The following is a 15,983-nucleotide window of genomic DNA, read 5'->3' as shown; positions in this document are numbered from 1 at the left end:
TAACTTTTATACTAAATCAAACGGACACTAAGGCAACAGTGCATGCAATAACATGAAACAATATTTTGAGCAGGTCCTCTAATAACAATTTGAACTACCAATTTGTTAAGACACTAAATCAAAACTAAAAAAACAAATTTCAGAAACCCAGCATTAATGGGTCAATTTCGTGGTGTAACTTATGATCTTACACTACATTGACGTGGTCTGTTTTCACTCCATCTCCACGCGCCGCGTGTCTTTTACACACATTATATTAATAAATAAATAAAACTATTCTTAATTTCTGGTTGCTTCGTCCAGGTTCAAAGAAAACTGCGCGAAGCTTATTGTTGTTAAATTATCATTATGTAACAGAATAAAAACAGACTTCGTAAGAATTAAGAGGCTTCGGTACAATCTATGGTTCCTTCGTAACCAATCTAATTTTTTTCGCCTTCAAATTCCTCCAAAATCACGTTATTCAGGTTCATTCTTTCCACATTTAGAGTTTTCTCTATTTTTATCATTTTTTTTTCTCTCTCTGATTTGGGAGTTTTAGGGTTTTGGGTTTCGGTGTGTCTTCATGTTCTTCAGGTTGCTCTCATTTTTTATTTGTTCTCTTAATTCATTTGATCGTTATTCTTCTGATTTTTTTTTCTTATTGATCAATCGAATGAATTGATGTTTTAAAATTCTAGTTGCATGGCAACCAGGAAATTTCCTTCTGACCGAACTAGAAAAGCCCAAAAATTTACGTCCAGTTTTGATTTTTTTTGGTTTGTTATGTTCTCTTATCGTAATTTGCGTTCCATAGTTGATGATTCATATGAAAATCACTGTTTTGGTTTGTTTCTTTTGATTTGATCACGGATGGATAAATAGAAAATAAAGGATTTGAAGTTGGCTTGTATTTGGAAACTGTATCACTGTTTTCTGTTATGAATCCTTTTCTGATGAAGTTTTATTTGTTTTTTTTTGTTATAGGGATAGTATCATGGCAACTGCAACCATGGCTACTGCAGCAGGTGCAGCTGCCCTTTTGTACTACACATTGAATCGGAAATTGCAGACTCACGATGTAATTGATGAAGAAAATGGGAGTGATCCGCCAGCTGATACGCCATTAGGTATTGGCCGTGTTTCTCATCGGTTAATCCAAGCCCCTGCAACATGGTTGGAGACAATTTCTACATTGTCAGAAACTCTCAGGTTCACTTATTCGGAGACACTTGGGAAATGGCCAATTGGGGATTTGGCGTTTGGTATCAGTTTTCTTCTAAAGCGGCAGGTAATGACAATGAGTAGATTTTGGTTCTTTGTCGGTGCCCTGATTTGAAGCAACTGAAAATGCAGGAAAGCTGTGTCGTTTTGTTTATCTATCTGTAACTTTGGGCACATTTAAGTAGTAAGTAGAATATAGAGGGTCTTTTTGGGTAAGCTTCTCTAGAAGCACTTATAGGAGAAAAAGGAAAAAATGAAATAAACTTTTCCATAAGCTAAAATTAGCTAATCATTAGCTTATTTGTAGATGTACTCTCATCTTTTAGAGAAGCTATATGAGAGAGCTTCTACAAATTAGTTAATGGAGAATTCATTTTAACTTATGGAGAAACTCATCTAATTATTTTCTTCTTGTTTTTTTCTCTTAGAAGTGCTTCTAAAGAAGCTTACCCAAACAGGCCCAGAATCAGCATTAGTATGAAAGCAGGTGCCTATTTTTAGGTAGAACTATAATTGATCTGAAATGGTAGTTGCAACCTGCACTCAATGTGCAACTCACATAATTCACCTAAAGGATTGCTCATCACTGACATTGATGAATGAAAGAGAGAGAAATAAAGAGAGAGAAAAATGGACAATGGTCACTGAAGTTATGTGAGTTAGGTGAACTTTTTCATGTGTAAATAAAATTGTTGATGATTAAATGGTTGGAAGACCAATTTAATGCTTTCCATCTCAATAAAAAAAATTATGGTCATCAAAGAAATAATCCCACATTTGGAGAGCAGTTATAATTTATATTATCTCTGAAATGTTCCTTACATGTGATAGGCTCTTTTTTCTTCTCTTTTCATGGGTGTTGTTTTTGTTTTGCTTTTTATGCCTTCTCAACATCACAACAGTGGTTTGGGATCATGACATGCGATATTTGAACTTCTGTTGTTACCTGTTAATCATTATCACTTTGAAGTTGACATATTAGATTATTCTTGGATTTTATGATTTACATGATATGATTTCTGTTTATACTTTCTAGGAGAGTAATATGGCTAAGGTAGCTTAGAAATCAGACTATTTTCTACAAAATGAATCCTCACAAGATTGTTCACATGACCTGTGCTACCTTATATTTGATCTTGGTTTAAATCATATATTAAGATTTTTTAAGGTAGATCAGTTTCATGACATCCTGGACTACTGAATTTCTTCATCTCAGCTCTACATAAGTAGATGAGAAGTTTCTCTGTAATATTAGTTTTGTGCCAGTTTAATTTGTTCATATTAAGCTGCAGTTTGAGTATAATAATCATGTATCTTCTTTTTCAATGCTTATGGTTGGACATTAATGCCATATTTGTTTAGATTTTGTGCCATATAAAATCAATCCGGCCAGTCCAAAATAAATGTTTACAGTATTTGTTGTTTGGTTAAGATGTTTAGAATTGATTTGTATTAGGAATGAATTCTATGGAAGTAACCAAGCAGTAGCTTTTGCAGCCAAGAAAATTGATTTTGAGTAAGAACTAAGACCTACTGGTTTTTCAAACAAGGTCAGCAATACTCGAAAATAAATTGCCAAGTTGGACCCTGTAGTTTTGCAAATGTATCCCAACAATTATAATTAAAAAAGTAGTTCTACTGTACAATATCTAGGCAAATTCAAAATTCTAAAGTAAATTTTTTACTGTCTAATCCAAATGAACCCTAAGAGACTGGACTATTGATACTCACAGAACATTATCTGTAGTTAACATGAAAAATGTAGTTTGTGGTTTTGATGCTTCCTTTTTATTTTATTTATTTAAGTTTGACTGAGTTTGTAAATTTTACTTTGCAGGGAAACTATCATGTGGGCAGTGAATTTTGTGGTAAGGACAGTGTGCAGCTGAAAGGATCTGAAATTACTGCTGAACTTAAGTATCTCTTAAACTTGTTGACATTGTGTTGGCACTTTTCAAAGAAGCCCTTTCCCTTGTTTTTAGAAGAAACTGGCTACACCGAAGAAAACGTTCTCCTTCGAGAAGCAAAAGCAGGAGTAAGTCTTGTTTAAATTTCAGGAAAAGTTGATAATAATTCAATATCTGTACTGTGTTGACTAAGTCATTGATAGTTATTAACATACATTCCTTTCGAGGAGGGATGGAAGGCTGAAAGCAACAGAGGATGCTGTTTTAGGCTGATAAAATATGGGATCAAAAATTGATAATAGATGTTTTCTCTTTGCTTCACTTTTAGAACATTTTTGTGAGTTTTCTTCCTTTCTTTTTTTGGAGGGGTGTGAGCTGGCTCAATTGAATCAGATGAATAAGTAATACTTGCTACCATTTCAGTAAGCTGTATTCATTTCGTAAAGATAATGTATGTTTAAATTTGTCTGTTCATTTGTCATGCAGATTTTGAAACCAGCTTTTACAATAATAGCTGATCATGAGATGGGATGCCTTTTGTTATTGATTCGTGGCACGCATAGTATCAAGGATACTTTAACAGCTGTTACTGGAAATGTGGTACCATTTCATCACACTGTTGTTAATCAGGGGGGTGTCAGTGATTTGGTTTTAGGTTATGCACATTGTGGAATGGTTGCTGCTGCTCGATGGATTGCAAAGCTCGCAACTCCTTGTCTCCTTGAAGCACTTGGCCACTACCCTGACTATAAAGTTAAGGTAAAAATGTTTCTTTTATAATATCCCCTGCCCTTTGACTAAATAATCCTTTTAAACACTTCCCTATTAGACCATAATATCATTTTTTAAAAATATTGTGATCAAGCATGCATAGCTAGTAGATTGTAGTCATCATGGTTTTCTTCCTTATTTTCGTTAATCTTGAATTTGACAACAAAAGTTCTATTAGATCTGGAAATCATTTAGTTTGTAAATATTCTGTTTGGCTACTTAATTTCTCTTTTCTGGCTTTTGTCATTCTATATTGAATAATCATAAGGTTTAAATAAATAGTTAGTTGATGTTTCTTTACTTTTCTGGACTACTTTTTAAAAGTGTTTTACTTAGATTGTAGGGCACTCTTTGGGTGGAGGAACTGCCGCAATTCTAACTTATGTGTTGAGAGAGAGAAAGGAACTGTCCGTAACCACGTGCGTTACATTTGCTCCAGGTCAGTCTTCGTTATATATATTATTGTATTCTTTGTGTCAATATGATTCTGCATTTTTGTTTTCAAAGTGAAAGGGTAGTAATCCTAGAGCACTTTGGGACTAATACTGGTTCACACAACCGAGTCTTCTGAACCTGACATCTTGTTACTCTTGCAGCTGCTTGTATGACATGGGAGTTGGCAGAGTCAGGTGATAGTTTTATTACTTCTATTATAAATGGAGCTGATTTGGTGCCTACATTCTCAGCTGCTTCTGTAGATGACTTGCGTTCTGAGGTTGTGATCCTTTGCATTTCGTATTGGAAAATGTTGTTGTAGTCTTGATTTATTGACCAATATTGATGATATTTGTGGGAGATTCACTGGGGGAGAGTGTAATTTAAGTAATTAGGACTTGCAGTCAAGGTAGAGGACATCATTTGGTGGATTTAAGACTTACTTATGGTCATGAACTATTTTAGGTTCTCCAAACTGTATTAAAGGAATTGTGGGATGTTTTAGAAAGCAGTCTTATAAATGTCCCTACTCTCACATGGTTATAGAGATTCAACATTACTCTCTCATGAAGTTAAATTCCTTCACAGAAATTCACTATGTTTCTGATTTTGGTTTGCTTACCTTATTGGGACTTGGATAAACCAATAAACTTGCTAAAATGCCATTTGCAAGATGAATATGTTTGCAGTTCATAAATTTCATTTTAGATATTCTGCCTCATTTTTGTATTAAATTAACTTTTCCAATTTTCAGGTGACAGCATCAGCATGGATAAATGACTTGAGGAATCAAATTGAGCAAACAAGAATACTCAGTACTGTCTATCGTTCAGCTTCAGCATTAGGTTCTCGCCTCCCATCGATTGCCACTGCTAGAGCAAAAGTTGCTGGGGCTGGGGCCATTTTGCAGCCAGTTTCTAATGGTACTCAGGTACTTTTACCCTCTGTTATAGGTTCACCTTCTGTTTATCATGCAACTATGTATTGTCTCTGAAAGCAGGGCACAATAAACTATCCATTGTTGGAAATTAAAAAGAAAAGTCTTTTTGTTTGGTTGTCTTTCTTGTGTCAAACAAAATTTATTAGTGTTGCAAACTTGCAATCCAGTTGTAAAAAAAGTAAGTATTATTTATTATGCTTGTGATCATAAGCCTAACTTTGGAAAATTGTATTAATCTTGTTAGTTCTCTTCTAAGATTGGGGGCTGATGTGTTCAATCTGATCATGCAAGAAGTACTAGTGCTACTTCTTCTACTCCATGTCTGACTTCTGAAAAACTGCAGGTTGTGATGAAGAGGGCCAAGAGTATGGCTCAAGCAGCATGGGCACGTCCAAACCTTAATTTGTCCTCTTGGTCATGCATGGGACCTCGTCGAAGAGCCATGAGTGCTCATTACTCCAGAGATGGGGGAAATTCCCCTACTTCTTCTTCCTCTACCAACATTGAAAGTTCCGATCCACTTCTTGGTTCTCCCACAAAGGCAATTAATGCAAAGAATATGAACCTTCCTGTATCTTCATCTATAGAAGAGTGGTCTTCTGAGATTGAATGTGGCAATGAAAGTAGTTCAGATACTGAGGTGGATGTTGATCATGATGACAGTCTGAACATGATGGACAGTGACAGATATGAGGATCAGATGAGTGAAGTGGAGTTGTGGCATCAACTGGAGCATGAGCTGTATGATGGACTTGAAGGTGAGGAGACTGATGTTGCAAAGGAGATAAGGGAAGAGGAAGCAGCCATAGCAGAGGAAGTAGGGCAAACCCGGAGCTCTGCACCAAAAATGAAAGAAATCCACAGATTTTTCCCTCCGGGAAAGATAATGCACATTGTTACACTCCACTCTGACGCTGCCGAGCATGAAAGTGATGGTAGCCGAACCTCTGCAAGTTCAGAGAGTAGTGAGCTAAATGAGACTAAGATTGGGATTTTTCTAACTTCAAGATCTCTGTATAGTAAACTCAGACTTTCACAGAGAATGATCAGTGATCACTTCATGCCAGTTTATAGAAGGCAGATTGAAAGGCTAATAAAAGAATTCGAGGAAGAATCTACTGAGGGTCACAATACACAAGAGGTAGTGCTATAGTCAAATACAGATAAAATTAGATTTATGTTTGTGCCATACTGTGTGTCATTGGGTGTTTTTTGTCCCATTGATCTCGGAACAAGTCTCATAGGAACTACAGTTTTTGTTTTATGCTGCAATAAGGAGCCCAAAGGAAGCTGATTACAGCCACCTAATATACGGATGATCACTTTGATGATCAAATGGAGTCCTCTCATCATCTCTGGATACTCTTGATGCTGCTGGCCGGGGAAAAGTAATTGTAAATGCTTCCCCAAATCCAAGTTGTATGTAAATAGTAATAATGTGGCAAACTGATCAGTAAAAGGTTAAAATGATACGTGGTAATTTGAATGAAGAAATATTTTGCTGAATTAGTGCCTTTGTGAATTGAATGTTTGGTGTACTCTATGTATCTTACATCCAATTATTTTGATTTGTTAAACGTGCTAGTTTCCCCATAATCATTATAAGTTTGGTGGGAATGGTTGGAGTGCGTAACAGAATGGTTGGGGTTGGACCAGGTGAGTCAACAAGTGCATTCATTCAGTCTTGAAATTTTTTTACTCAAAATATCTTGAGAGTTTGGACTGACAGATTACTTACCAAAGATTTTCAAACGTGACCCCTACCACAGCCCCAATCGCTTTTGAGCATTGAGCATTGAAACTTGAATGGCCGTTTAAGCAACAAAAATTTATTGGTTGATAGTAAAACGAGATAATGATCAATGCAATTCTAGAAAGTTCTGCTATAATGAACTTCATAATAGCTGCAGATGCAGTTCACACGCAGTAGTAATATTTGACTAAGTGGACCTCATAAATTAGTTGCAATTTCATGTCAAAAACTTTAGAGCTATTGATTTAGTTCTTCGGAAACTGCAACACAATTATTGATTTAAACAATACTCCTAACTAAGGAAAATTATTTTGTGTTGAAAGTATAATTCTTTTAAGAATTTATCAAAATTAGCAAATTCAATGAGATAAAATACTTTTGCCAATAATGATCAACAATAAAATCTCAAATGGATAAAATATATATTCATACTAGAAAAAAACTATGAAGAAAGTCATCAGAAAAAAAATTGAGGCATAAATTGAATTGATAAAAGTTATGAAAACGCACTTGATAAAATTTTAATGTTGATCGAATTTATCCTGTAGTTGGTCGAAGCTTATAATTGAAAAGAAAAAGAACAAATTGTTAAATCGTTAAAGACTTAACCATGTTGATAACGAGTTATGAAATGATACAAATAGAAATGAAGAAGCTACTTACATGTTATTTTATTCACTAATTGTACAAGTAAATAGAAGACTCTTAATACAAGAGAAACTTTGATTCAATAATTATCTTCAATATCTTCTGAAGATTATATCTTTATCAAAGGAACTTAATTACATCATATTTTTATCAGGAGAAAACAAATCAAATTTATCAAATGATAAACATTTAAAAAATATCCATAAGAACTACCGCATTTTTTATACTATTTGTAATTTTTTTGCTGAACTAAACAGATATTAAAAATATTCTCAAATTTATTATATGTTAAATACACATAATTTCAAATTTATCCAAAAGTGAAATTCTTGATTGTAGTATTTCTAACAATATATCATTCTTTATCCCTAAAAAACAGCAATATTATCATTCCTAAAAAAGTACTGTATTCTTATGTCTAGAAACAAATCGCCTTTAACAGTATTCAAATAATAAATGTCAAATATCTACTAGATGTTGATATATTTCATGAAAACATAACTTTCAAATATTTCTTATAAGATTAATCATTAACATTTGATAAATCGTAAACAAAATATCCATGAGAGTAAAATCCGAAACCTTTCATTTTTCCAATAAACTGTGTTCACGATTACGAATGGCATATATTTGAGCTGAAGGGTGTGGTTATCAAATGAAAGCAAAGTTTGTGGCATTTAACCGTGTCACGTCCACACATCAAAACTTGAAAGAATTCTTCTAATTAATTTGGACTAATTAAACACATTGGAGAAAAGGTCCACCTTGAGCCAACTTGCGACAAAATTGCCAGTGTCCAAGTTTTGACATAAAGGTTAAGAAAACGTTAATGATTTTAATGATCAATCTAATTTTATTAAAAAAAAAAAAGTCATTCACCGAAATTTTATTAATTTTTTATTGAAAGATACAATCGAAAAAATTCTGAAAAAAATTATAGTGTTCAAAATTTTCCCGCCAAATTAAGGATAAATATGGAAATTTATATAATTGTGTATTAATATTTTTAAACTGTAATTATTGGAACAAAATTAAAATTTATTAAATCGTTCTAAAAGTGAAGTGGACAGTGTATTGATTGATATAGAATTATTTTGGTTGAAATCTTAATAAACCATTTCCACTACTTTATCATCGAAAAGAACTAGTTCATAGGACATGGAAAATGATAACATCAGGTTCTTAAACTGATTTTACATTTAGAAAACAATGTCTCAACTACGTACTTTTTTATGCGAACACACATTCAACCATTTCAGAATTAATGTGAAGCTATCATATATATATATATATGAAAAATGAAGTACATATACAATATACTAGTATATATATCAGTAGAGGACTTAGTAGTGGTCGAGCATCTACTATTAATGATACCGTCCATTTAATGCTTCCAAATTTTGGAACGAGAAAATAAAAATATCAAGAAATTATTCTTATATCTTTCTCTTAAATAGAGGTCCTCCATTTTATGACACAAACATGAAGGAAAGCGTACAATAGGAGTATTGTAGATATCGCTATCGTTTCTGCTGTCACCATAATTATCATCTTTCTCTTCCACACTCTACTTCCATGTGATTGAGCTTCTTCTTCATGAGGAAAAATACAAAAAATCATGCACTCATCCACGACCTACATTACTACATATATATCACAAATTAACATATCAATTAAAAATTGTATAATTTTTCATTTGTCATAATAATCATTTAGTATTTTTCTTCTTTGCTGTTCAGTTTATCTAATCTGCACTTAAAATTTATATTAATAGATTATAAATATCCTTTCCTAGAAATAATCTTTTTCTAGTTGAATAACAAAATAAGATTATTATGAGTGATAAATTTTTACTAAATAGTTAATGCAACTACATGTTCAAGAAAATAATCATTATGGAGCCAAATAAAATTACAACTGACAAAATTTTCGAGTATTTAATATAATTACATATTCAATCTCGATTAAGACTCTAAGATGAAATCTCGTCATTGATTTACGCATTGGATTTTTTTTTTCCTTTTTTAACACTTTAAAGTAACAATCAAATGCTACAATAAGGAAGGCTAAAATAACAATACCAATAATTGGTGATCATGTGATTCTGTTAGTTATTATTTCATTTGGTGTTTTTCTAAATCCAAATTTGTTACGAGACTCATTTCTAAACCAAGCATCTGAATCCACCCGGCGAAACATATTTGAGTTATTAGTTTTAAAAATCAAATAACTTTTATATGTACTCTCCATTTCAGGTAATTATATATAATTTCATAATAGAAGTTTTTTCGAGTTTATGATATTGGCATTTTCTTGTGATATTGACATTTTTCTTTCGATGAATGATTTAATCAAAGATGAATTTAGATATTTTAATTTCCTATATTATTGTTAGACGTGTTGAGATATTATAGTGTTTAGAAAGGAAAACCACAAATGATAACTTTTCCCTTTCTCCAGCCGGATGGATAGCTTTGGCCAAATAGGGAAGAGAGCACAAAAGGGAAAGGACAAAGCATATGCAACTTCACGTCCTACAAAGACAATAGTCTTCCATAAAGAATCACCCTGTCACTTTGTGTGCGCAAGTTATAACTTTTAATATATGTGATCCACCTGAAATAAACTTTTCATCTTATCAATAAATTTTAAAAAAATATTATTTAGCTAAAAGTTATAAAAAAGATATAATAATTATTAAAATTATACTGATATAATTTATTTTTTCTCTTTATATATATATATATATATTTAAGTTCTTTCTACAATTCATAATTTTCACTGACCAACTTTTATTGCCAAATTTTTAGTGGCTCTTCAATTCTCTAAACGATATGTTTGAAAGTCGAGTATTATAAGCAAAGAGAAGGGCAGAAAAAGAAAGATTAATTTTAAATCAAGCAAATATGTTTATATATTAAAAAAATAGAAATGAAAATTTAATTTCATACACCGTCGATGAATTAAAAATTACTTTAAATATGAATTTTAATGTAATTATTACAAAAATTAATATTAATGATTGAATGATAATATAAAAATATTTATATGACAAGTATACTTAAATTAAATTATTTAGATATTGAATTTTTAATATATATTTTTTTAAATGGAGAGTATTTAAAGTTATAATATACTAAGTATTTTTTTTATCATTGTATACTAAGTATTTTAGTTAAGCGCTGCACACTATAAATATTTATTTTTATATGATTTAAATTTATAACAAATAAATATTTTTAAAAATATATAAATTATATTACAATTAAATTTATAACAGGTAAACATATTTGAGTATATAAATTATATTTTAAATTTGTTCATATAATAAACTATTTATACAAAGGGTGATAGTTGAGAAATTTTGTTGACTGTGTGATAGTATGTGAAATATACATCCAAATGAGATAATATAGAGAATATTGAATTTGTCTAATTATGAAAGAGAAAAAAAAGTAAATTGCGTATTTTAATTTACAATAGAGTTGACAAAATAAACTACCCAACCTAATGTGAGTCACTAGCTATGACGGCTCATGTAGGAAATATCTAACCAAAATTTAAAGTTCAAATCGCATTGAGTAATTAAAATTTGGGCTAAGTTTGAATAAGAGGTACATTTGATCATAATATACTAGTAGATTCAGAGATTGAAAAGAGTAGGCTCATGTGGTTTTTTTGTCTCTACCCTTTCCATCTATTACTTTTTATGATGTTTTTCAAACGGTTTAATAATTTTGATTTAAAAGAACTATTTATTTAGTTTATTTAATTACGAGAAGAACCGATCCTTTTTTATCTTTTATCTTCTTTCTCGTACAGCATTGTTCCTTCCTATTATTTACAGTACGTTTTACTCATATTATCTAAAAACACAGTATTATAAAAATGATTGAACAAAAACCTTTCATACAATCTTCATCTTGAGTCCTATGTTGATAGATGGGAAAAAATATATAATTGAACAGAAAGGAAAATAAACTATATATCATTGACATTTGAAGCATATACCAAAATCGGGGAAGTATACATTAATAATTTATAACTATTACTTTTGGTTTAATCACTTTCATTTTGATACGATCAATCAATTAAGCATACACATGATAAGTGTGTAGCGTAGGACATGATGATACTACTATTAAATTAATTCCCATTCATCAATTACAGCATTAACTGCATACTATATTTGCCAATTGCCATAGTCATTATCTCTTGAAAGCCAAGAGCAAATTTGGTTTCAGTTGATCTAAACCAAATTAAGCGTATATATACAGGGAAAACATATAATAATTTCTAGTCTATATATGTGACCAAATATATTACACATGTATAACCCATCTTTGGTCATTCACACACTAACAACTAAAAAGTAACTGTTTTTTGAGGTAAAAAAATGAAGAAATGAACTAAAATGGATCTACATATATAGAAGACGTGTAAAAAAACATACATGTAAGCATTGAATAAGATCTAGACAAGAAGGATGCATGGGTTCACATGCCCTATATTGGTATGAAATTAGGGGGTTGTCCTGACCATGTGAAGTTGTGAAGTATGTTAGATGTTCCCAGACCACAAAATAAATGCATATTAGAGCAGCGTGGCATATATATCTGCGGCTGTTTGGTGGAAAATGAGAGCTCCACATAACTAGAACAATTCCAAGGTGGGTTTGTCCCTCAATAGCAACATATTTTAGCACAAGGGGCAAAGGGGGTGTCACAGTGTCCAAGTGCAAGTCCTTATCACAACCGCTGCTTTAGTGCAATAGCAATTATATGTCACACAGTAACACCTCTTTAATTTCATTGGCATGGCAATGTTTGGTCCACTCATTAAATTGCTGTTTTTCAGTACAGAACCTACTTCAATTTGGGGTTTGACTGTGACCTTGTGGGGGTGAGGATTTCTTTTCATAATGGAATTCAGATGCATGAGGAATTAATTGCCAATAAGGTATATATATTATATAATATATATCTTTCTCCATTTCTCTCTCTCGAGTCTCTCCTTGTATTTTTTATTTTTAATACAAAAAATTTGGATTAGAAGAATATATATATATGCCCCTTGTATGGTCAGAACAAAACTACTAATCTCATTGAAGATTATGATTTATAGTGAAATTTACGTATTACTTGTCAACATAAGAAATTTGAAAATCCAATAAAGTCGCATATAATATGAGTAGAAGACTCGATCAAATGTATTACTATTGGTATTTTGATATTAAAACATTCAAACATAAATTATATTATTTAAAAATCAATTTTATACAAAATGAATTCCATTGAAAAGCTATTTTTACCAACCTCCTAAAAACTCACACCCGGCCAATTCCATTGGTGCCCCTATTGGTTTGCTTGCGTTAGCTTTTGATATCTTTAATAATGAGAAATGGAAGTGGGTCCATGAAACAAGTGGTTGCGTAGGAAGCACTGCGTTTGCAAACAAACCCAACCCAACCAATTATTAAAGGCGTGGAAATTTGACCTGTCCAATATTGCCCCCTCATTCATATATATGATCTACGTTCTCTTGTTGTGTTATTACTATAATTATCTTTCATCTAATAAAAACAAAACCAACTCTTTTCAGAAGAAAAAAAGTGAACATTATTTAGGGTTTTGTTCGACATGTGTGCATGCATATCAAGCATATGTGCTTGGACTTTAGAGTTGTCACACTTTGGAATCAGAATACCTCGCTAGATACGCCATATATGGAGAACCTTGACATAATTAGCCACAAGAATAATTCTCCCTTCCCTTTCCTTTATGTGTACCTTGTATTTTTGCAAAAGTAAAGTGTATTATAAGTCCCCTTAGTAGCATATTGATTCAATCTTGTCCAACATTATCAAGATACGCTAAATCAATCCCAGTCATATATAGATTAAATTTCTTTTTAAGAGTGGATGATATTGTTATCACAAGCTTAAGAACTTTGCTACTGCTATTTTTTTTTTCGATCGCTAAACAAATATATTTATTGATAAAAGGGCACGAGAAATTCATACATCATAATTTCAGTGTGCGCACGCACACCATAAACATAAAATGATGAGTGTACGTTTTAATTATCAAGCAAATTATAAGTACGTGATATATTACCACTCAATGAGAAAAACCAAATTACTTTTATTTTTTAGGTGAACCTTATAATTGTTACATCTAACATCCCAAAATATATATTTTATAGGACTGAAAGTTCTTTATGATATAAACTATATATATTTATAACATTTTATATTTATTTAATTTTTTTATTATTACTTCGATGATTAATGTTATAAATATTTTAAATACATATATATAAATTATTAAATTAACTATATCCATAATATTATTTAAATTTTACAAATTTTAATATAAATAATTAAGATAATAAATAGTCAAACATTAAGAATTAAATTAATATTTAATTATATTTATATAATACTGAGTAACTTACGAATATCAAATCCTCTGGGAGAAGAAAAGAATGATCTAGCTTGATAAGAATACAAAATTGATACAGTTCATCGTCGTCTCTATTGTTCAATTAAAAATTTTCGCATCACCTATTATTATCTGGTTAAAGGGACATAAAACAATAAAATTCATATTAATTGAGCCAATGGGTATTTGTTTTTGTGATCTCCAAACTCCAAAGTATGTGCTCATATCTACCTACCAATACCATAAATAATAAATAAATAAAAACGCCTTCACAAAACCCCCCAAAAAAATGCAAAAAGGTCAAGTATAATTTGTTTAATTTTTTTTTATAATGAGTATAAATTGTTTAATATCTGGTATGTTGACCTAATCAGTACTAGTCGGCAGGTAATGGTACAAATAAATACAAGCTGTAATTCAAATTAAGAAGCTACTTTATGAGGTAATCTTGCAAGCTGTACCTTCCTTACATGATTTACATTTCACGCGTCACTTAGGTATTGCTTCATAAAAGAGAAAAAAAATATTATGACGTGCAAAAATTAATAGACTTCTATCATTAAAAATAATTAATATCATATTGAATACTGTATAACTACTTATATTTTTATATTTATGTTGACGCGTATAAGAAATACTTTCTTAAAGAAAAGAGGTAATAAAAATGATCTCCCTTCAATTGTCACAGAACATTTTGAGTCTGTCCAAATAGCGAATTCACACCACCAACGATCTGATTGAAGAACATTTCATCCATGAGAAAAACATGCCTTCAGAAAAAGCTTAATTCTCATGGCATTTGTCTCTTTCATAAACAAACGCCTTTTCTTTTTTCTTTTCAAACTGTCTTTAAATTTTATCTATTTTATAATAGACATCTTAGAATTTAATTTCATTTTAATCTGTCTTAAAAATCTACCTTTTATTGCAAATGAACAATTTAAACTTTAATTTCATCTCCATTAATCCTTTATATTTACCCAATTTGCAAACAATCCATTCTATTTAGTCAGAACTGAACTACCAATGAAACAAAAAATACAACCATTTATTTACTTTATTTCCGTCATTTGTTATTTATTCTTACAAACTACTTTTATAAGCATTAAAACAATAGAAAAAGTTCTATTTGGTTTTTAATGAAGAAATTACTATGTGTTTTAGATTTGAAAAATAAATTATAAAAAAACGCAGTGAATGATTGAGATTTAAAATATATAAATAGTTGAAAGTTTTTGTCTATTAATAATTTAACTTCTTTTTTGACGTGTTACAAGTGTAAAGTATATTTTGCTCAAAAATTTGATTCAACACTTTTAGTCTCTTTTTTTATTCATATTTTATATTTGTAAGAATATAGGAATAGAAAATATGTAGGATATCCAATAATTTACCTATCATGTTCAACCTATTAAAATAGATGCTCCCAATTATTTGTTTTTTTTTCAATAACTCTTAGTTAGTAGTATTTTTTTTCTTAATTATTTAGTTCATAAAAAATAAATCTTTAATTAGTTTAGAATTCAATAAAAAATAAATAAAGTTTAAATTTTGTTAATAATTAAACTCAAATATCATCATAACGATTTAATTTTAATTTTAATATATTAATTATTTATATTTAATGACTTGATTTTATTAATAGTATTTGTTTAAGATTAATCACTCTTGTGAATAATATTTATATTATATAAGTGTGTGAATAATTATTTTTTGAAAGTCGAAACCAACACATATTGGGTAAGAAGAGACTCACGATATCGTAATGCTTAGCTGGCAATCCAATCATCAATGGCCAAACATTCACACATTTAATAAAAATTTTGTCGACGTGGATTATACCATAGTCCACCTCCTTAAAGCCTCAATCATTGATGTTCTTT

At 30.7% G+C, this 15,983-nt stretch overlaps 1 protein-coding gene across 2 annotated transcripts; it reads left to right on the top strand.

The window, feature by feature from the left end:
* The first annotated feature begins 302 nt into the window (after nt 1–302).
* LOC114418188 lies at nt 303–6,797 on the top strand. Of its 2 annotated transcripts, none has more exons than XM_028383412.1 (8): nt 303–467; nt 967–1,270; nt 3,041–3,238; nt 3,597–3,869; nt 4,218–4,320; nt 4,478–4,596; nt 5,071–5,247; nt 5,600–6,797. In XM_028383412.1, exons 2-8 carry the CDS (start codon nt 977–979, stop codon nt 6,407–6,409), a joined length of 1,974 nt encoding a protein of 657 aa, XP_028239213.1. In that variant the 5' UTR covers nt 303–467; nt 967–976; the 3' UTR covers nt 6,410–6,797. The 2 variants fall into 2 exon arrangements, with proteins under 2 accessions (XP_028239213.1, XP_028239212.1); XM_028383411.1 differs by lacking the exon at nt 303–467 and adding an exon at nt 485–576.
* The last annotated feature ends 9,186 nt before the right edge of the window (nt 6,798–15,983 follow it).

This window comes from Glycine soja, chromosome 7 (genome assembly GCF_004193775.1).
Source record: "Glycine soja cultivar W05 chromosome 7, ASM419377v2, whole genome shotgun sequence".
NCBI classification, from domain to species: Eukaryota; Viridiplantae; Streptophyta; class Magnoliopsida; order Fabales; family Fabaceae; genus Glycine; species Glycine soja.
Note: the sequence above shows the minus strand (reverse complement) of the source record. Positions and strands in the feature narration are given on the sequence as shown.

What these genes read in the sequence shown, in the direction of transcription:
- LOC114418188 (XM_028383411.1), top strand. An exon ending in ACCCTGACTATAAAGTTAAG is followed by an intron (nt 3,870 to 4,217) that starts GTAAAAATGTTT and finishes TGTTTTACTTAG; the next exon opens with ATTGTAGGGCACTCTTTGGG. An exon ending in TAGATGACTTGCGTTCTGAG is followed by an intron (nt 4,597 to 5,070) that starts GTTGTGATCCTT and finishes TCCAATTTTCAG; the next exon opens with GTGACAGCATCAGCATGGAT.